This window comes from Argentina silus, assembly GCF_951799395.1.
Source record: "Argentina silus genome assembly, chromosome: 6".
Classification (NCBI taxonomy): Eukaryota; Metazoa; Chordata; class Actinopteri; order Argentiniformes; family Argentinidae; genus Argentina; species Argentina silus.
In genome coordinates, this window is record NC_139660.1 from 10,825,412 (window position 1) to 10,847,106 (window position 21,695).

At 42.5% G+C, this 21,695-nt stretch overlaps 2 protein-coding genes across 2 annotated transcripts; both read right to left on the minus strand.

Annotated features, from left to right (window-relative positions):
* Nucleotides 1–7,102: 7,102 nt before the first annotated feature.
* foxf2b (forkhead box F2b) lies at nt 7,103–12,089 on the minus strand. Its single transcript, XM_083672585.1, has 2 exons — nt 10,806–12,089; nt 7,103–7,843 (listed from the first exon to the last, which is right to left on the minus strand). The coding sequence occupies exons 1-2, from the start codon at nt 11,773–11,775 to the stop codon at nt 7,662–7,664; spliced, it is 1,152 nt and encodes a 383-aa protein (XP_083528711.1). The 5' UTR covers nt 11,776–12,089; the 3' UTR covers nt 7,103–7,661.
* A 5,160-nt stretch (nt 12,090–17,249) lies between these two features.
* foxq1b (forkhead box Q1b) lies at nt 17,250–19,077 on the minus strand. The gene has a single exon (XM_083671752.1). The coding sequence runs from the start codon at nt 18,852–18,854 to the stop codon at nt 17,862–17,864; it is 993 nt and encodes a 330-aa protein (XP_083527878.1). The 5' UTR covers nt 18,855–19,077; the 3' UTR covers nt 17,250–17,861.
* Between the last annotated feature and the right edge of the window lie 2,618 nt (nt 19,078–21,695).

Genomic DNA, 21,695 nt, shown 5'->3' on the forward strand with positions numbered 1-21,695 from the left:
GCCAATGTAATTCCAATGGTTGAATCATTATTGTTCCTGGCCAAATGAGGTCGATTACAGGGTGACTTTGATGTTTTACAATTACTTAAAATATACAAATTCATGCCTTGGCCGTCGTAATTTCTTTATAGCCCAAATCGAATGACAGAAGTATTTCTCTTACCTCTATAAAGCGCAGACGTCATATATAAGAGTCTGAGGCAGCCAAGGGGCGGGAACGCACAGCGAACGAGGCACTGAGAACAAGCATGGAAACCTTATAAAACATGCTAAACTTCGGCTCGTAGCATCCAGAAGCGTCGCAACAACTGAACACTCGCACTAAAGTACATACAATCACATTCTGTGTGCAGTATAGGCCAGTACATGCATTATTCTTTTGTATATTCTCAATAATAGTTGTAATATGTTGCTATACCGTACGATCATGGATGGAAGATGACAGCTTCAATAAAAATGAAATCATTGTTAATTGATTTGAATGATGACTATGATGCATAATAAATAGTTTATTATGACAATAAAGACACTGATGTTGAAAATGATGGGACTGTAATGATATGTGATATAAATTATGAATTTTCAAAGGGCATTATTTGATGGCATTACTTGGATTTCCACGACAATTCTATGGTGACAGCGGTAGGATTGCTGACGTCTTGAGTTGAGCCTGAAGCCATTGGCCCCTAGTGAACAGGTAAGGGATGGCTTTTCTAAAAATCCCATTTAATACATGATACACATTTCACTAGGTCTCTGGTGGTAAGGGTAATATTCTTGATATACGCAATCCCTATTTTAATTTAGAAACGAACCTGTGGTGTTGTGTGTTCCAGTTTTTAAGGTTGTGATTTAAGGTAACTATATTTTGACGGATTTTTCTTTCATTGTAAGAATGAATAACCATTGACAGATGGCTTGAGACTTGTGAAATATACAGTAAAAATGTAATGTTGGATAAATGTGAGGCACTTCACTGCTTTGTGGTCTGTATGTGTTTGTCAACCACTTAAATTGTACTGTGGTTTAATAGCGTACTGCTATAAAGTGTTTATATGTGGGACAGGATCATCTATGGAAATAGTTCAGAATCAGAATCAGAATTCTTTTATTTGGCCAAGTATATTTGCACACACAGGAAATTGACTTGGTAAGGATGGTGCATGGGACATTAAAAAAAAAAAACAATAGCAAATATTGACAAAAAAAACAGCAAAATATTAATAAAATAGCAATAACAAATTTACAAATTTACAAAATAGAACAATAAAACAATACATTTTGTAGGCTGTGTGAGGCTAAGTGGCAATGAGGCTAGAGGCTGTGAAATGGGTATGGAGCGTGTACACTGATTATAAATGATTAAGTATTATGCCCATGCCAATGTCCTGTCTGTCTCATCCTGTCTGTGTGTATGTGTGTATGTGTGTGTGTGTGTGTGTGTGTGTGTGTGTGTGTGTGTGTGTCTGTGTGTGTGTGTGTGTGTGTGTGTGTGTGTGTGTGTGTGTGTGTGTGTGTGTGTGTGTGTGTGTGTGGTGTAGTTGTCCTACATTGTTAGGAAGGATACGTGAAGACTTAAATGGGAAATAACGGCGGTAAGGACGTGACAAATCCTGGGGAAAATGGACGGGGTAAAGGTGAAATGTATATGCTATATAACTATGACCTGCCTTTCCTTCTCTTTTGTTATGAGAGAGACACTTTCGCACAGGCAGCACCATGGGGGAAAAATGAGACCAGTCGCTTACTTCTCTACAAAACTGTATTCTGTGGCTTGTGGTTTGATACCATGTTTGAGAGCTGTGGCAGCTGCTGCATATGCTGTTGAGGCTTCATCAGGTATTGTGTTGGATTGTAAGGTCATTCTTCCCAAGTACATTTGGTCTGGTACATTTGTCAGTTTCACACACCACTCGTTATGAACAGATTCTGTTGGCAAAAACAAATGTTGAGATTAAGCATTGTCCCACCCTTAACCCTGCCATGCTCCTTCCAATTGAAAGTGATGGTGAGCCACATGAATAACTTATGAAATGCTTACACCACGACCTGGCCTTTTCACTAGTGCTATTGCTAACCCAGATCTGATATTCAGATGGTTCACTTCGCTCAGGGTATGCTGTAGGAGATAACCATGGTATTATTGATTCTCAAAAATTGCCTTCTACTTACTCTGCACAAATGGCAGAACATTAATAGCTGCGTGTGAGTGTGCTGCTGGTAAAACTATTAATATTTACACTGACCCTGGTATGCAATTGGCTGCATACATGATTATGGTATGTTATGGAAACAACGAGGGTTCTTAACTTCATCAGGCTCAAAGGTTCTAAATGGTCATTTGATTGAGAAACTCCTTGAAGCAGTGCTTCTCCGCTCCTCTCTATCTGCCATTAAGTGTGTGAGGCTCACACTTCAGGACAGGATATTGTTTCTCGGGGCAATGCGCTCGCAGATACAGCTGCAAAGGCAGCTCCCTCTGGCTCCTATACCCCGGTGGTTGTTCAGGCCGCAAATATTGTTGTAGTATGTGTTGCCTTGTAGATAATTGTTGGTTTTTTACTGATGGACGCCCTGTGGTGCCCAAGGCTCTCCTCCCCTGGCTTGCTCTCATGTCTCATGGCCAGAGTCAGAGTTCACCTACAGGACGCTCCCAGCCAACGGAGCCAACGCAGGCCAGGATAGGCCTAGAAGCAGACGAACAACATACAAGTTCACATACAACTGGGCAAGTGCTAGCAACCTCTGCCTCCACACCTACACTCACACCTACTGACATGCAGTCACAAACCCCAGCCCAGCAGAGAAAGAAAAGAAGTCTAGACCAGGAGGCCGCCCAGGATCTACCAGAACCTGGGGAAACTGAACATGGGAACACTTTCTCTGCTCTGGCATTTAGGCATGCTAATACTTTCAATGTCTCTAATTGTTGGGTCCGTGCTAAAATGTCCCATACTGTCTCTGCAGGATTGCCATTGACCGTTCTCCTGGGCACCTGGTACACATTTGTAAGCTATTACTCATGGCAATTAGGCTTCGGTGACAATCACAAACCCGTTCAAAGTGTGATGGGGGATAGGTAGCTGTTTAGATTGGATTATGTTGTGCCCTATACACGACATATGCACACTTCTCCTTTCCATTGTGAGCCCCTTGATAGAGCCAAACATTCCACTTCCAAACCCGAGAGGTTTCGGGCAATTGCCTTGCCATGGTACGGCTCAGGTAAATTGGCTAGAGAGAGCATTAACATGGCGGCGAGCCTAGAAGCTCTGACTTGGTTGTTATTGCTGTACCTACATTCCTGACGACTCAGCTTCCATCCATGATATTGCTGATCGCATTCGGAAAGAGGAAGCTAAATGTCATGACTACAATGACGACACATGGGGTTCTGCCTGGTTTAAGAGTGTTCTTGGGGCAAGAACACTATAAACTGACTTCTGAATGTTTTACTTTTAGTATGTCTTGTCTTATCTGTTGTGCCTGTGCACTTTATCTGTCTCACCGTGGGAGAGTGAGAAACGTCCTCTCGATTCCTTTGTATGTCTTGACATGTGAAGAATTGACTTTAAAGCCACTTTGACTTTGACTTTGACTTTGACTTTGACTTCTGTAGTGGGTATTGTTTTATCAGCAGAATGCTGTATCTGCATTGCCCTGTTGCCAACATTGCTTGCTGGCTGAGGGCTGAGGAGCGTTCCTTTGTGACTCTTGTCTTGGTAACCCAGTGCTTGTGCTCGATCGGCAGAGGCCTGGATGTGGCTACTCAGGGGTCGCCTTTTGCTTTAGTTGTTCTAGCCAAGAGCGAATACTGAGCACATTCAGTGGGTGGACAGATTAGCAACAGGAACTACAACTATTGAAATGAATCGGATGACGTCAGACTTCAATGTGTCCATTAATTTACAGTCATTGTTTCCACTACTATTGCCACTTTCTCCTCCTGACCCGGAACTTGATTTTCGTGTCGCCATTTTGAAGGGTGTCCCAATAGTGTAGGAGAAGTTGAAGTCCACTTTAGATACCTGACAAAGTCAACTACGGCGAAGGAACCAGTAATGGATTGTTCAGCGCATATTCCACTCCCGTGTGACATCGTAGCCATCCCCACCTGATATCTAAACAAACAACTCAAAAGTACGCTTTGCACCGGTGCACACAATTAAATCCATCCACTGGTGCCGTGTGTGACTGTCTTTAGATTTAGCCTGTCAAAAATCAGTTGACACATATGCAACTCAGCATAGGTGCATAGATGTATTTGATATATATGACATGTTAAGATAAATGTTTAAGACATATGAATATTATTGCTTTAGGTCTTCTACTTTAGCCTAAAATTGTTAATTGTGTTGTTTCAAATTCATGGCTTTATGTATTGAGAAAAAATAGGCCTACTTCTTCTTGGAAAAAGAATCTCCCATTGCTATGGTGTGAAAATGACTGGTTGATGGAATTGTTAAAACAATAAAACAATAAAAGAATAGGCTAATGTATGTAGGCCTAATGGTAATCGGTCTTAGGTCAGATGCCAGATGCGATCAGTGAATTTCTTCATCAGTAGTAGAGAATGTTTATTCCATCATAGGCCTATCCAATTGACACATCTCACTTTGGTTTTGAATGCTGACAATCGTTGCATTTTAACACATTTTATTAATTTGAATGTTCTTTCTGAATGCTGCCATTGTTCCACTCCTGAATGAACATGGCTTGATTGAAAGCTCTGTGGTTTGTGGTCGTCAGTGATTGTCGTAGTAGGATGTCCCCCTGCTCACCACTACCCCTCAGCCATTTTCTCCTTGACTCTTCTCCTCCACTCGTCTCCTTCACATATTTCCGGAGTAGGAGGGAGTGGAAGTGAAAATGAATAGTGACAAGTATTTGGGCACACCTCTTGTGTGGGAATAGTTCCTCCCGTCATGTCATTCCTGAGGGTTGCTGGTTCAAATCATAGGTCCGATTGGATTAATCTGACGTAATTTGCCTCATCATACGGAGGATAACTGGTATCAAACTCCTAGCTGCCACCTCCTGTCTGAGGTTGTTCCTTGAGCAAAGCACTTAATCATCTTCTGTTTGTTGCCTGTGCATTTAAGTATTTTGCAGTTGGCCTATTGAAGGTGTTTATAGAACAGGGACTACTCCTTATATTCCATTCTTTAGGAATCAATGTTCTCGTTTCTAAAACACAGGTGCACCGTGATGACAAAGGAGGATCTCATGACTATTGCGGTCCCAGACTGGGCAAACTGCCGCTCCTCAAGCAGCTCGGCCTGGCAGCATACCTATGGCCAGTAGAGAGAGCCAGAGTCCACTGTATTTGTGACGAGAGAGGAGAGGGCCAAGCCGTCTCTACTGGCCTCCAAGATTTCATATCTAATGTTGCAGTGGTAAAGCAAGCCATTCTGATTTGATTGATCATAATACACCCAAACTATATAGGTATTAGAATATAAAATGTATGCATTCACGTAAGTCGCTTTAGATAAAAGTGTCATGTCTGCTACATGGCATATATTATATGATATTATAATTTTTAATCTGAAATGTGAATGGTGGTGTGCATGGGAATATGTCTCTCTCCGTCTCTCTCTCTCTTTCTCTCTCTCTCTCTGTTTCTCTCTCTCTCTCTCTCTCTCTCTCTCTCTCTCACACACACTCACTCACTCTCTCACTCACTATCTCTCTCTCTCTCTCTCTCTCTCTCTCTCTCTCTCTCTCTCTCTCTCTCTCTCTCTCTCTATCTCTCTATCTCTGTTGCTGTCAAAATATTCTTGTGAGAGTAACATCACAGAGGCCCTGAGATACACCAGCAAGAGAATGGCATTCCAGTAATCATTGATTCTGATGCTTTCAGACTTAAACCATGATGACACATCAGTCATCATTCAATTGCAAGACTGGATGTTTTTGAGTAACAGTTATTGTGACATAAGCCTATAGTTTTTTTTAATCAGTTATAGCCTAATTGTGTTTAAGAGAAATTGGAAACTCAAATCATTTTCCCACTTCAGTGAGAATGGTTCAGGCAGCTCCCTGTTTGTCCTGCAGCCTAGCTCTTCGTAAGTGCCTTCTGTTTACTGCACATCTAAAAATACCATGTGGTTACATTTCCATAAATGCGCCCCTATTCGACTCGCTTGTTTATGACTTCTTAAAATGTTGGCAGCCCTTCTAGTCCGTTTGGAAGGGGGCGGTTTGAGGACGCAGAGCTCTCAGCTGTTGCGCCAGGCTGTAGATGGCGCAAATAGACCTGGCAATGTGAAACCATGGCCGATGATGGTGGTACAGTAATACAGTAAATCCAAATGAACACTTTAGATATTGTATTTGGAAAAATTAATTATGGTAGAAATCATTAATTATGCTAGAAATCAGCGAAATCATGCGGATTTAAAAAAAATACGATTTTTGCAAAACCATTGATCACACGTATATTATTTGTTTTACACCAATGTGGTCCATCTTAATGCTGTGATTTAAATTGGCCTGTTTATGCTTCGACACAAAAACCAAAGATGATTGTCCTCATGGTCCAAAATGTGTTTCCATACAATCCTCATTCAAAGAATCAATGGCTTCCTACACCATAAAGTCGACAGTTGACCAGTAAAACTCATATGCCTTAAATACAACTTTTCTGCTGTCAATATATCCACGCTTATTCCATTCTACCACGCCCGGTGCATGCTTAGGGGGTCTTGGGTTAGGATTCAAATTAAGATTAGACATTTGATTAGGTTACATGCCTCTATAAGAATAATAACAAGGCCAAACATATTTAAGTTAAAAGCATGCAAAATCAAATTGTTCAATCGACGCAGCTAAGTAGTTATTAAGTAGCAATGAAAATTGTAGTCATATTTAATTGTGCAGGTAGTTTGAATAGGAGACTATGGCATACAGATGTCTTATTGTAAATGATGTTCCAAACATATCATACGACAGAAGCGAATAATAATAATAAAATAAATACCAATACCAATACCAATGAATAATAACAATTAGGCTACTAATAAATAATAACGAGTGTTTATGTGTTTTCCTCAGGACTGGCGGGAAATTAGTTTAAAAGAAAGTCAAGAAGGCAGGGGAGTATAGGCTAAAATATATCAGCTTTATTGAAACACTTTACAACGAGAAAATTAAGCAAATCTCAAAGGATATACAATAAGTGCAAATTTGTTGCAATTTTTATTATAAAAAGCTTTGTGTATGTGTGTATTTACTCAATAGAACAGGCCTAGTTACATGAAATATATTTGTTTGCACAATTAATAACAGCAAACACATCAAAATCGTTTTTTCTGTTGAAGAAGAAACATTGGTCAATTGAGAACAGAATTAGTCGAAGTGGTTACACGACCAAAAGCCTTGCTGCTTTCTTTCTTGATTTCGGAGTCCTTGGCGCGTAGGGGTAGGTTTACACTGTCTGTCCCGACAATGCTTTTGCTGTCAAATGGACAAAGTAAATCCTGATGTGAAAAGTACTTTTTCAGTCTCCCACATTTACTGTCCCATTGTTCGTTCTCATCAGAAATGTGAAAGACCTACATTTGCATTTTTACCGTTGTATGACTGTTAAAATCGTCTTCGAACGTTTTTTTTTTGTTCACTCCAACTCACAAGGCTCAGAAACGCGCTCCAGGGCGCGCTCACATCACGCACGGTTTGATGTCTTGACACACAGGACTCTGGTGGTGATGGTGATGGTGGTGATGATGATAGTAAGATCCGCTAGCCGATGGATGGAACGACGAGATGCCATTAAAGTTCAACAAAAAATCTTTCCTGTCGCAGACGGGTGAGGAATGGCTCTGATAGCGAGGAATCCCCACTGCGAGAAAAGAGGAGAGAAAAGAAAGAAAATGTAAATAAGCTGATTTGTTTTACGTTGTATTGCAGGAAACAAGTTAATTGTGAATGCTTGACTTAGCCTATCTCTAATTTCTCCGTCTATGTTCGCGAGTTGTTTTTTTTAAAGCCTCAGTGATCGAGTCACCAGCAAAACATAAACAATGGAGCAAACACATTTTCACATGCAATAGCACTTGATTTATATGGCATCTCTGTCGTGCTCGGTGACTGATATTAGTAGGCTACTTTGTTTAAGCTTTAGGCCTACATCAATTCTTTAGCATCGTTTCTTTATGAAAACAAAAACATACATACAATCAATAATAGATATATCAAATTATGATATGGTAAGCCAATTATTCAGTCTCTCATTGGGAAGTAGGCCTAACATTTATCAAAATGGCTAAATGTGTCAATTGGACTCAACACAAAATAGCCGGAATATTCATACTACCCCAGGTAGCTATTCTTTGTTCAGTAAACAGAACACTCATGCGGACGGATTGATAATATATGAAAATTATAGATAGGCCAACAGTGGTTATTGTTGTCAGTTCGCGATGAACCAACGAGCGCTGTCCCAAAACACCCCACAGGTATGCATCCAACTCCAGAGGTCGTTATTCGTTGATAAAGATACAACATTCAGCATTTTACAGATTCCAAATGGTAAATTTGTTCTTTACTAACCACGACTTGTTTGGTCAGGCTATAACTCATATTGGTCCATGCACTGTTTATTTTATTGGCTGAAAAGACAGAGCAGGCATCGCTATCTTAAAAACATATTTTCTATCACTATTGACCCTTGCAATGTATGCCTACTGTAAGATACTTTTGGAATTAGGGCCTTATAGGCTATTTCTTCGCTCATGCTGAGCAGAATAGGGTGATTAAAATATAAGCAGTGTAAAAGGTAAAACCATTCGAGCCTCAGTCTCATTTATTTTGAAATTAGCTTAAAAGTAAACACTCTCATGACTTGACTTTTGAAATCATTGCGCCCTCAATTTCTGGCGTCTCTCATGTTTCGTTTACTTGAGTCAGCGCACTTACTTTGTGTTAGTTGCACTGATTTTTAACTGTTGAACATATAACTTTATAGGCCTAAATGTCGCCTTGTCTTTAATGTAACTTAAGCTGGATTTAAAGACATAGCCTTTGTTTAAACTTGCTTTACATTAAGTTGCCCCCGTTTAATATAACATTATTATTACTGTAGTAACAACATTGTATTAACATGCTGTTACATAGTCATAGTTTGGAACCGCTCAATTACAAAAATGTAATAAAGTACAATACAATATAATAGTAGGCATATGTTAATACAGTGTTGTTATCGTGTAATTACATAGTCACTACACAGATAGGCCTATAGGGGCAACTTAATGTAAAGTGTAACCAAAAACGTTCATAAAGGTCCCCCCCCCCTCTTTTTGGCCTAATTCAATTTTCAGACACTTGATTAAACCTTATAATTACAACAGAGGTCCTTTGTCGTAGATGGGCCTGTGCTAGCAGCACAGAGAGGAAAAGGGAGCGCGAGCATCATCAAGGTCATAAGGACTCCAGATGTGACGCCTGCACGCGCTGTGTGCGGTGTTTTCTCCTAGAGGGTGAAGGCCGTATCCACTGGGGCTATAGCCTACTGCCTCGCCCGTTTTCAGAGACAACACTAGACCCTGACTGACAGTCGTTATGGGGCGTGTAGTGTCCGTTAGCACAGATAACGGCTTGTGTTCTAAATAGTTATACGAAGTCGCATAAATTTTAACAAGGTCTTTAGTCTCCTGCGGATACTCGCTGGTTGAAATCCTCTTCAGTGTGGTCCGACCCCGTACAGCCTTTGTTTAGTTAACCTCCGCGACCCCTCAGGCTTTGGAACGAAATATTCGCCTTTCAGAAATCCCTGGACTTTTGTAAAGCCTCGATAAATTAGAAGCATGTTAAACAAGATGAACATGAGCTAGATGACATGAATTTAAAAAGCAATCATCTGGTTTGAGGGGCAATGCATAAGCAAGAAATGTTGGCCTACAGCTTTCATGTTCAATTACCCCACTCTGTAAATCAAACTGGCTATAGGATATTCAATGACATTCTTTTATATCTATATCTATATCTATTTATCTATCTATCTATCTATCTATCTATCTATCTATCTATCTATCTATCTATCTATCTATATAAAAAAGTAGTTATCCAGTGTGTCTATTTTATCCGCAATTGCACATATGGAATTTTCTAATTAGATTTATTCTATTCGAATGATTTTGATGCTACATAATTGATGAGCTGTTACCTTTCTGATATTTCCTTTCATACGCAAAATGAGCTGTAAATAATTACTATACTTATTGGTTAATTGATCAATCAGTCATAAACTGTTGTAGCCTATTTAATGATTAAAATTGTGAGATCACCACCTCGGTGCTAAGGGTAAGACAAAGTGGCCTACTCGAATCCTTTGCGGACTTCAAATGCACACAATTAGTTAGAGCAAACCACTTTTTGGTACCCCCATGCAGCAAAGTGCACAATTGTAATCATTGGTCAATTAAACAATTGTTTCTGATTCATAGAATAGTATTTTATAAATGTTATCTATCCCAAAATGTAATTATAAACGCTTTACAAACCCTTTATAACATGTGTCTTATGCTAATGTATACCAATTTCGGAATACAATGATTTGTTTATAATGGCGCCACAATAGGCGACCTAACCACCAGATGCGGGCCTACGATATACAGTATGATAATCCAGCATATAGGTGTATCATTATGTTGACATTTTCGTCTCCAAAAACTGGACTGGACATCAAATTAGGTCTATCAATTTTGTTTGCTTTGTGTATTGACGAAAAATGAAACTCTTGCGCATATTCCAAACCAAGTCTCTTATAAGACTTTATGGCTCGAAAGGGAGTTTTTGAATGTTACCTGAGATATCGGCGGCGTCTCTGCCGTTCTGGTGAAGGTAGCTCTGCTCCAGAGAGTAGGGCGACATGCCGGAGTGTAAACCGGAGGACGCGGGGCTGCTAGAGGCCAGGGGCTGCTGCTTGATGTACGGGGAGCCACCTGGGGACGCCCAGTGTGCTGAGGTGCTAGCGTATGGGGAGTGACCGTCCAACGCGCTGGCCATGGCTGGAGAAGAAGGCACAGGGCTGCTGCTACTGTCCGGTCCGTATTCTCCGTTGGAAGTTACTGGACAGCTTGCCATATATGTGGACCCGGGGCTTGGGGACATATGGGGTACGTGGTGGCCACCGCTCAGTCCATCGTAGCCCCCGGCCATTGAGTTGGTCATCATATCTAAATTGTAGCTATTGCTGTGGCACGCCAGTGACGCAGAGGGCGCCTGAAAATCAAAGCTCTGTGGTAAGATGGAGGTTCCGAAGCCTATGCCGTTCATCATTCGGTACATGGGCTTTAAGGCTTGGCATTTTCTACGGAAGCCTCTGGGTCTGCGGCGAAAGGAGCCCTCTTCGAACATGAACTCGCTGGCCGGGTCGATGGTCCAGTAATGGCCTTTGCCAGGCCTGCCCAGCCCTTTGGGAAGCTTAATAAAGCACTCGTTCAGCGAGAGATTGTGCCGGACTGAGTTCTTCCAGCCCTGGTAGGAACCCCTGAAGAAGGGGAACCGGGCCTGGAGGAACTGATAGATCTCACTCAGCGTCAACCGCTTGGTCGGTGAGCTCTGTATCGCCATAACAATGAGCGCGATGTAGGAATAGGGCGGCTTTTCCGGCCGCCTCAGGCCGGAGCTCGCTTTTTTGCCCTTGGCGACGGCCGAGGAGCTCTCCATGGTTGTCTGTGGGTTCATCATGGCGGGGTGTAGGACGCCTGGTGCCGGGCTAGACCTCAGAGGAGGCGGCGGGTCCAGCTGCTGCTGAGATGTCTCGGTCGTCATGTCTGCTCCGCTGACGCACAACTGCGGCGTGGCTGAGCAGTGACGTGAGGGGAGTGTGGGGAAAGGGAGAACAATCAAGAGAATTATGGAAAGCGATTCGAAGGTGATAACGAGTAAATTATTTTTCTAAACGTCCTTTACAATTTAGGTTATACAATCGCTGGTTTTCGGAATTCCACAAAAGTGCTTGGAGAGGGAAATGACTCTCCCGTTCAGTTGGACTCTCCTGTTACGCAGAGAATGCGCAGCGAGTGCGCAGTGTCAGAAATTGAGAGACAAACGGGGGGAGCTGGGTATCCAGTAAGCCTGGTAGCGCAGTGTTGTGAAGGGGTTCAGTCCGACACAGAGGCTCCAGTTCGGTGTCACGGTGGTGGTGAGTGCTGCTCTGCGGCGCACCGGGTGGCCATCGCCCGCCTTAATCCCTAAAGGGGAGGAAACGCGAAGACTCCTTGACTTAGTGCGCGCGGCCGCCCAGCCAAACAAAACGCGACCACCTATCATTTCGTAAATCTTTCTTTCCTCCCAGGGCCCCCTCCTCCGCACCCCTCTCCAAATCCCCCTGAAATCAGTGACGACGAGACTCCCCGCCCGCTCCCTCCCACTGCCAAATTTGGCCCCTGTCCAGTCATCGTCCAGACAGGAGGCGCTGCAACCGAGTTAAAGCCCCTCTTTTCCCCACTCTCTCTGCCTCTCCCCCTCCTTCTTTCCCCCCTCTCTCTCTCCAGCTCTGACATCTCAAATACACGCAATTACGCCATCTATCAGACCTCCCCCAGACATTCCAATCAACAGCGCCACACGCCACGCGCGCAAGGTAAAGAACTCCGTCTCTCCCACTCTTGCATGTAGCAATGAATTCAGACCTCTTACCTCATTGCATAGCGAATACATTTTCTTGTCATGAAATACTGTGTAGACTCTAACTGCCTGTTGTTGGTTGGAACCCGTTATGATAACAAGTTTAAATCATGTTTGTCATGAAGGCTATACAGATATTGGACAGAGGCGATATATGTAGGTTAGGCTCAGAGTTAGAGTTTTTGAAGATCTCAAGAACCTCATACGTTAGCCTAGTTTTATCAGAACCCATCCGTGAGAGTCACTACGGAACCAACTTGCATAAAAAACAAACAGTCGCGCGGCGCTGAGCCGGGGATAGGAGGGGGAGGGAAAGGTGGTGGTCTTTCGCTCTAGTGCATTGGTTTGTAAGCGGGGGGTTGTTCTGAGTAAATGACTTTGACATGAGTGGAAACAGGCTTTTTCCATAAAGCGCGGCTCTGGATACCACACACAGCGCGCCAGTGTCAGTTTACCACCCCGGGCTCTAGCCGGTCCCCTGGGCCCCGCGTTCATTAGAGAGAGAAAACCGAAATTAGGCGCGCGGGCGTCGACAGCTTCCTCCCCTATAGAGACAGATGATATGCAGATTTGTTGAACATGGTGCAATTATTTTGACTTAAAGATCTTTTCAACATCATTGATAATAGCGGGAGAATATACATCTGTAAGAGAACCGAAACGTGGAGAAGGTTATATTCACAATGTAGCCTATCGAATTTTGCAGGTCTCCTGTGATCAGTTCGATATATATTTTTTAATGTTTGTGATACAATTCTACTTCTCGTTCAAATATTGCCATTGATATTTTGAAATACGTTCTTCTACCCATGTTCATATAATCGAATTACTTATAGGCCTACCAAAATATCAGTCCTACTTTTATTTAAATTTCAGTTTATCCTTCTGATTTAGGCCTATGCCTATAGCCTTCGATTTAAATCACGACCGTTTTATAATAACCATCACTCCGTGTGTGTGTGTGTGTGTGTGCGTGCGTGTGTGCGTGCGTGTGTGTGTGCGTGCGTGCGTGCTTGCGTGTGTGTGTGTGTTTGCCATTACCGACACTGTCCTTTTAAGGCTAGGCATTTTGAACAATAACCTTTGCACTTCACAACAAAGGATGTACGGATAAAATCATGTTCCACCATGACACAGAAAAGTTTTAAGAACCTAATGGCCCCAGAATTTCCTGCGACATCAGAACTCATGACCCCCACTGCGATCAGGATGCCTTGGCGGGAAAAGGAAACTTTGTTTTGCGCAGGAGCACTTTGAAGACCGTTCACTGCTTTTACGCAAAAGCACACGTCGCATATACGGGCTCTTATTTTAACTTTTTGAGATGTTCAGTAAACGATTTTTGTATATCACATATTTAGAAGAAGTTAAACATTTTTAGGAATTTGAGGTCTATAGGGTTTTCAAATATTTTGACTCCTGCTGCATAGGCCTCATTATTTGTTCTCTTATTATGAAAATATTGATTTTCCTTCATTAGAAATGTGGCTCATTCAGTTTTGATGTGTAGAGAATAGATTAATTAAATCAGGCCAACAAATTTCTTGATATGAAATTTTAGTTTATAGGCCTTACACATTATTTTGAATGATGATGATGATGATTATTGTTATTATTCATAATTCTAATAATGATAATAATAATGTCAACATTATATGTTTTTGTTATGATGACTATGATACTGATACTGATGCTGTTTGCAATTGCATTTTCTATGGCCTATATATTGAAAATATTCTATAGGCTGTGAAAATACACAAGCTCTTCCCTTAAACACAGGCTGTTGTTTATCATAACTTTTGTCATAGGCTACGGTTTTTATTGTAAGTTCGAATCTAAATAAGAATCAATTTTATGAATTATGAAATCTATGAAAGCATAAACAATTGACGGCTCTGTTCATATGGCTCCAGTAGCCTATTTTAATGTGGTGCTCCTCGATTCTTCTTTTAGGCGCTCCAACCGCGTTTCCTGCTCTGCCTGGCGCTTTGTGTGAGAGCGGCGGGTTTCTTCTCCAGTAGCCTACCGGGAGGTCATGTGCGGTTCAGCGGCTGGAGTGACGGACTGTTTGGACTTCCTAACATTGTGCCTGGAGAAAAGTTTGGTTAAATGACAGTGGGCCGCTGAGGCTGTGCAGCCATGTCCCTGAAATGTATTCTCATAATTGCGTTTGAGACGCTATCTTTGAGCCTGGTCCACACAGTAGAGAGCTTGAGCCAGAGTATATGGTAACGGGCCAGGGTAATAGGCTATTGTTAGGTCCAGAGAGCGCGGGTAAGGAGAGTTCACCTGATGCCTTGGCCGTCGGCGCTCGCGTACGGCGCACAGGTGTGCTATTCCGTCGTTTCACCTGCAGGTTGCAGCATTGTTCCTGGAAACGGGCTAAACATTCTCTCACCTGTCACCTGGGTGGACTGCTTGGTTATCTTGGTCTTGATTCTACGGTCTGTGTAAAACGTGATTTGTTCTGTTCTGTGTGAATTAGAAGTATTTCTTGTTATTTGCATCTACAGAGATTGTGGACGACGGCTTTCGTTTTTAAATATGTCAGGATATTTCCTCTTGTTAACAGAGGTTTTACGCAAATCCAAAATGGGCACAGGAGCAAGACAACAAATATAACGTCAAAGAAAAAAGGACTGTCCGCTCGAACCGTTATGCGTTAAGTGAGTTAATCAAAACGGTGACACAAACAAACAATGTTTAGACCGAGGCCTACATGGCCTTCCTTAGGGAAAAGTAAACCCTACATGAGCCACAATTATATACAGGTGATGGGGATGACAGGGAAAGTCAGGTGTTTAACTGAAAGAGACAACAAACAAACACACAGATTAGGCCTACAGACGTTTAGAATAAATAGATCATATAGCTTAATTTTTAAGATATTTTTTCTTAACTTTCATCGGAAAACAAGGCCCTTAAAAGAAACAAGGAAAATAAGTATGTATCTCTTCCCAACGAGATTAATGAAGCATTTATACTCCCTGGGAAGACAATGCTCATTGATTTCGCAAAAATCAAAACAATTTTTTTATTGTTAGTTGAGCAATCTTTGGGATTATTTAATTTCTCATTTTCTTATTTTAGCATACTCGTGGGCCCATAGGAATGATGTGATTATAGTACGTTTACCTGCAGTATAGGCCTGTACCACAATGCCACAGAAATGAAAAGAAGATATTTGCCTTTATTCTATTATTTTTGAGTTGCATTGTCTTTCGAAAATGTGACTTTTCCAATAATAGCAACAAAATAAAAGCGACAACCATCGATGGCTTTTGTTGGAACCAAATGCATGCGACACTACATGGTGACGTCAATGGTCTGCTTCAGGACCGTGGACAGCTCGAGACATCATATATCAACCGCAACCTACCTCACGGGCTCACTCCTATACACACCTGTGAATCCAAGTGTTAAAATTAAATGTTTTGTAAATATATTGCGTCATCCACTGTTGACATTTCACTTGACGTATTCGAGTATATTCGTCTTATTACCCTGTTACAATAGTATTTTTCTTTTCTTGACATGGCTTCTGTAACTTCTATTTTAATATAATAAAGATATTCAACCCATCATTTTATGTTTGTTGCAGACGTATTTCATTGTTTTCTGTGTGTTTTGATTATAAGTCTTTAAATAAATATAATCCAGCATGCAAAACTGCATTCATTTGAATCATTATATGCATCCAGTTTTAATGTGATAAATATAATATAGCTTTTTCTATACACTATATGGTATGTATGTATGTATGTATGTATGTATGTATGTATGTATGTATGTATGTATGTATGTATTCTTCTTTGTTTTCGTCTTCGTCTTCCTCGTCTTCTTCTTCTTCTTCTTCTTCTTCTTCTTCTTCTTCTTCTTCTTCTTCTTCTTCTTCTTCTTCTTCTTATTATTATTATATTATATAGACTATTATTATACCTTGCTATGTTTAGACACATTATGGCAGTTTTGTTTTGTTGGACCACTGACACATGATGCTCATATGCATCAGTTAAGTCATGACATATTTTGAATAAGAAGCCATGCTGTCATTACAGGAGACCATGACACGCTTGCCCCCATGAGAACACCATGAGTGATCACAAAGCGTATATTGTGAAAAGGTTGCCTAGCTTTGCTGTGATTCATCCTTAACCATGTTTTTGGAGAGAGCATACAAACCGGAGACCCACATTTTTACGAGAAATAGGAACAAGTTTTATAGTGCAGTTATAAGAGCTTAGTGAGACGTGTTTGTTTTGACTATGCTTATTGATATGTTATTATGATGTGTTATCCCTGAGGCTAAAAGCATAAAAGCAATCCCTTGACTCATATCAGCAGTCCCAGTAATGTCATTTATCCATGTAAGCTCAAATTTATTTGACATAATTGAAGAATGGATTTTACCGCCCAGTACTGCTTCCCATATGTGCCGAGGCAGAGGGGTGAAATGTACCCCATTTAATTCCGCTGGCAGTTCATTTAATTTACCCTCTCAGGCAGATATCGGATCTTCTTCTGACCACATGCACAAACCTTTCTCTCATCTTGATTCCAAACACACTTTAAACACTATGCATTTACACAAGAATAAATACTCACGTCCTTCTTTTTCCAACATTTTTATTAAAAAATACCATCCATGCATGAATCAAAACATATAATGTATTTTCCTGCTTTTCATGTGCAGTCTCGTACATGGTGCAGTTCTCATCACTGCTTGATCAACAATCCAACATGTTAAACCACAATATTATGCAGCAGGTCAAACTAAATTAGCCTACATCAACACACACACACACACACACACACACACACACACACACACACACACACACACATTTATATATATATTTATTTTTTACAGCTTTTTGGCACAAAATAGCTGTCGTTTACAGTAGAAATGACCTACGAACCATTAAACAAACAAACAAACAAACAAACAAACAAACAAACAAACAGACACACACACACACACACACACACACACACACACACACACACACACACACAGTGGAATGTCATTAGTCGCAACTAATTTGCTTCGTCCTATAATAACCCGATAGAAATACTTGACAAAAACACGTTACGTTAGTCGCTGTAATGACTTGAAGTCAGAAATATTTCAATGCAGTGAAATTACCTTACAGACATAGAAAAACGTAAAGCGCCCAAGAAAGTGCAGATGGCAAATAGAAACCTATACATTGTCCCGTGTTATTGGTTTAGGAGAGCAATGAGTCTATTTGAAAAGAATGATAACTTCCACCTCGCACTGTTGGCATCTTCACTGGGGAGAAAGGCTCAGAGTTTGGTATACCATGTGACGTCACATGCAGAGATGTGAGTCCGTCTCTGCGGTACTCTGCGCCAAGGGCTGGGTCCGACAGGCTGCACCTGTACGCATGCAACATATGCGACGCGCCGGAACTGGCCTGGTATGTGTGCTGTGCGTGCGCCATTGCGGCCGGTGGGTAGCCTAGAGTGTAGGGCAGCATGTGGGCACTGGCGGGCCAATAGAGCCGGGCGCCTGGGCTGGTATTGTCTGTGTCTGTATGGCCACCCTCTCTCCGTTTGAAAGGTTTACTGAGGATACTGTCGATGGCGAAGGAGCTGGAGAACTTGGTTCCTACCCTCTCCTCCCGGGAGGACGCAGCTGGGACGGAGATGCGAATGTGCTCGCTGGGTGTTTGGATGTCAGGGGTCTCGGTGTCCTTGGCGGACCTCTTACTGATGCGCTTCCTTCTGCGGCGGAACACCCCATCTGCAAAGGTATACTCGCTTTGCGGGTTCAGCATCCAGTAGTTGTCCTTTCCCCAGGGCCTGGACGGGTCCCGCAGTACTTTGAGGAAACAGTCGTTCAGTGACAGGTTGTGGCGGACGGAGTTCCTCCAGCCGGTGTAGCTGCCTCGAAAAAACGGGAACTTCTTCATCAGGTAGTCGTTGATCTCAGCCAGAGTGAGACGGCCGCTGCCAGAGTCCCTGATAGCCATGGCAATGAGAGCGATGTAAGAGTATGGGGGCTTGGGTCTGCGGGTGTAGGGCTTGCCCTTACCGTCACCGCTCTGGGTTAGAGGTGCGGGGCTATTGGCCACACAGTCCCCGTCAGAGCCCAACTCGTCCCCGGACAGGGGCGAGGGGACACTTCCCTCGGCGTCACTGCACACCTCCATCGGCTTCTGCACAAAGTGGCTTGCAGAGAAAACTTCAAGTTTCATTTTCAATGTTTCCCCTTTCACCTGTCGTCTTGTAGTTCTCAGAGTTCCTGCAGTTCTCTTCGTCAAACAACAATACAATTATAAAAATTAAATCTGGCTGTGGTTCTATAGTAAAGGTGCAGGTGTGCTCAGTCTGTTTGTAGTATATCTGAAAGCGGAGTTCGCTTTCGGTCCGGGGAGCTCCGTGTAGAGGAACAGGAGACACCCAAGTTTGTGCCTGTTGCAGCTCAATGCAGATTTGTCTCCGGAGACACGCGCCCTGTTATAATATAATCCCTCCGCGAAGGACGGCCCACGGAGGCGGGGTCTCGCATCGCGAGCTCAATTTAATCTCAAATCCATTGAAGCAAATGAGGGATATATGATTGCACGCACTGTGCAACACAGTGAGTAAAACAAGTAAACAGCTATAACGATAGAGATCTTAAGTTACATGGTTTAGGCAAGTTCATCATTTTCAGAGAGCTTATATGAGTGTATGTCTCTCTCCCCACTCACCTGTGGAATGACTCACCTGTAAACTCACTGTTCTAAAACAGTCTTTCGCGCGAGGTGGCGTGCGTTGACCAGACACAGGTGTATTGTGAAGTTTTGGTGGAGACTCACGTTTCGCTCAGAATCTCAGGATTCTCATGTTTATTTCAATGATCCCTGCATGCAATGATGGTTCTCAATACTTTACCTGACATTACCTGCCATTGTCGTGAGCACAAAAAAATCATATTTCTTTAACAAGTAACATTTCTGTGGAAAGATATATATATATATATATATCCTTCATTCTATACCTTTTAAACCCATTTTTGTCTGCGAGATAGAGAGTATGAAATTATGCATTGATTTAATGTATTCTCTTGTTTTTTTGTCTTATTTAGTCGAAACTGATTTTTGGTTCTAATCCGCCTCTTGAAAAGAAAGATCAACAAAAAGAGAGACGATGTCTTTGAATCGCTGCCTGTCTGTTCTGCGTCTATCAGTCATCTTAATCCGTCTTTAATGTTAGCTCTCAAAGTTTCTTCGTTGTTTGTTCGAGGAATAACAACATCGCCCCACACACAATACAACAAGAAATCAAAGGTTGTGCGTGAACCAAACAAACACACACACACACTAACACACACACACACACACACACACACACACACACACACACACACACACACACACACACACACACACACACACACACACGCGCGCACGCACACACACACACACACACACACGCACATACGCACAGACACACGCGCGCACGCACGCACACACACACACACACACACGCGCGCACACACACACACACACACACACACACACACACACACACACACACACACACACACACACACACAGTAGTAAGCCATCCCATGGATTCCATGGGACCTATTGTCATAATATAATGTTGGAGTCCTCTAACCAAATTACATTAACCTGTTTGAGGGTGACTTCTATGGAACGGGGAAGTAATGCAAAGACAATTTAAAATAAGGGTGAGCCTTGAAGAAAGAAAGGATTAGCCTACCTGAAAGGTCATGTATAGTTCAGAAGATGGAGAAGACGAAATTAAAGGGAACATCTTTTGTCTGCTTGAGAAGATGTGCAACAGGCTACATCGATACGACCGTTTTAGAGATGACGGTGGGAGGGAGTCTGAGATTGAAAGGAATGCTGTAGTCTAAAATAAAGATTCCTCAGCAGTAAACATTGTGTATGCCACTATAGCTTCCACCCCTCCACTTCTTCTCCTCTCATTCTTTCTATAAGCAGGGGTGACGACGCAGCAAAAGGTCGGAAAGTTACATGAGTTATGAGCTTGGCCCGGGGCGAGTGATAATCATTAAACTGTCTTCTCCGCCACACCTCTATGCAGCCCGCCGGCTGTTTGGACTTGGGATGAATGTGAAATATTCCCTCGCGCTCCGCTGTGCGCGTTACCGGGTTCACCGGGCAGGCAAGCAAGCCCGCGCGACCCGCGGTTCTCCTGATACGGGTTTATCTCCTTCGGTCTCACCCACGCACGCACGCACGCACGCACGCACGCACGCACGCACACACACACACACACACAACCAGAGCTAAATTTCTGGTTGTGTGTTGTTCTTCTCATCACATCCCACCGCCTCACATAGGCCTACTGTGTCAAACCGGTTTAAGAGGTCAGAAGAGAAGATTCCCTCAGTATGTGTAGACCTTGGGCTCTTTTTACCCATCCCTCAGTCATCGAGGTCTAAGCGCGCTCAGAAGCGCTTTTTAATATGTCTGCATTCTTTTACACACGGTGGATTTTTCCCACGTAAGGAGAGAGCTTCAGTAAACACACAGTCAGTGCGTAATTATCACCTTGGGCGCGCAAGACACGGCATGCGTAAAGCACTGTGCTCGGAACAGAGCGACCTTGCGCATCTAGGTTCAGGATGGGTTCAGAATTAGACCCACAGTGCTCTTAGCCATATGCAAAAACATGAACAACAAAAGTTCCATGATCCTTCTTTCAATGATATGCTCTTAATTTCCGCAGGCTGCACGCGTGACAGACAGACAGACAGACCAACCGACAGACAGACATAAGGCGACCTAACCTAGAGCAGGGCACATGACCAAGGAAAGGATGATCCTTTCACTTATGGTGGCCAACTAAGCCAACTTGGCAGTTACCCATGCGATTGCAAGTGTGCATGTTTTCATTTAGCTGGGTTGCAGTGTTAAAGCGGGCTTTGAGTAGGCCTCTCTGTCCGTATGATATATGGCCTGTATACATGCCTGTACATAGCAGGTGTATAGCAGGTGTATCATCATGGCAGTGTGATCTCGTTTAAGGAAAACTTAATGAATACGTTTACGCATATT

Coding starts and splice junctions, on each gene's coding strand:
- foxq1b (XM_083671752.1), bottom strand. CDS start 18,854: ATGAAACTTGAAGTTTTCTCTGCAAGCCACTTTGTGCAGAAGCCGATG.
- foxf2b (XM_083672585.1), bottom strand. CDS start 11,775: ATGACGACCGAGACATCTCAGCAGCAGCTGGACCCGCCGCCTCCTCTG. Junction 7,844..10,805: donor AGACGCCGCCGATATCTCAG/GTAACATTCAAA, acceptor CTTTTCTCGCAG/TGGGGATTCCTCGCTATCAG.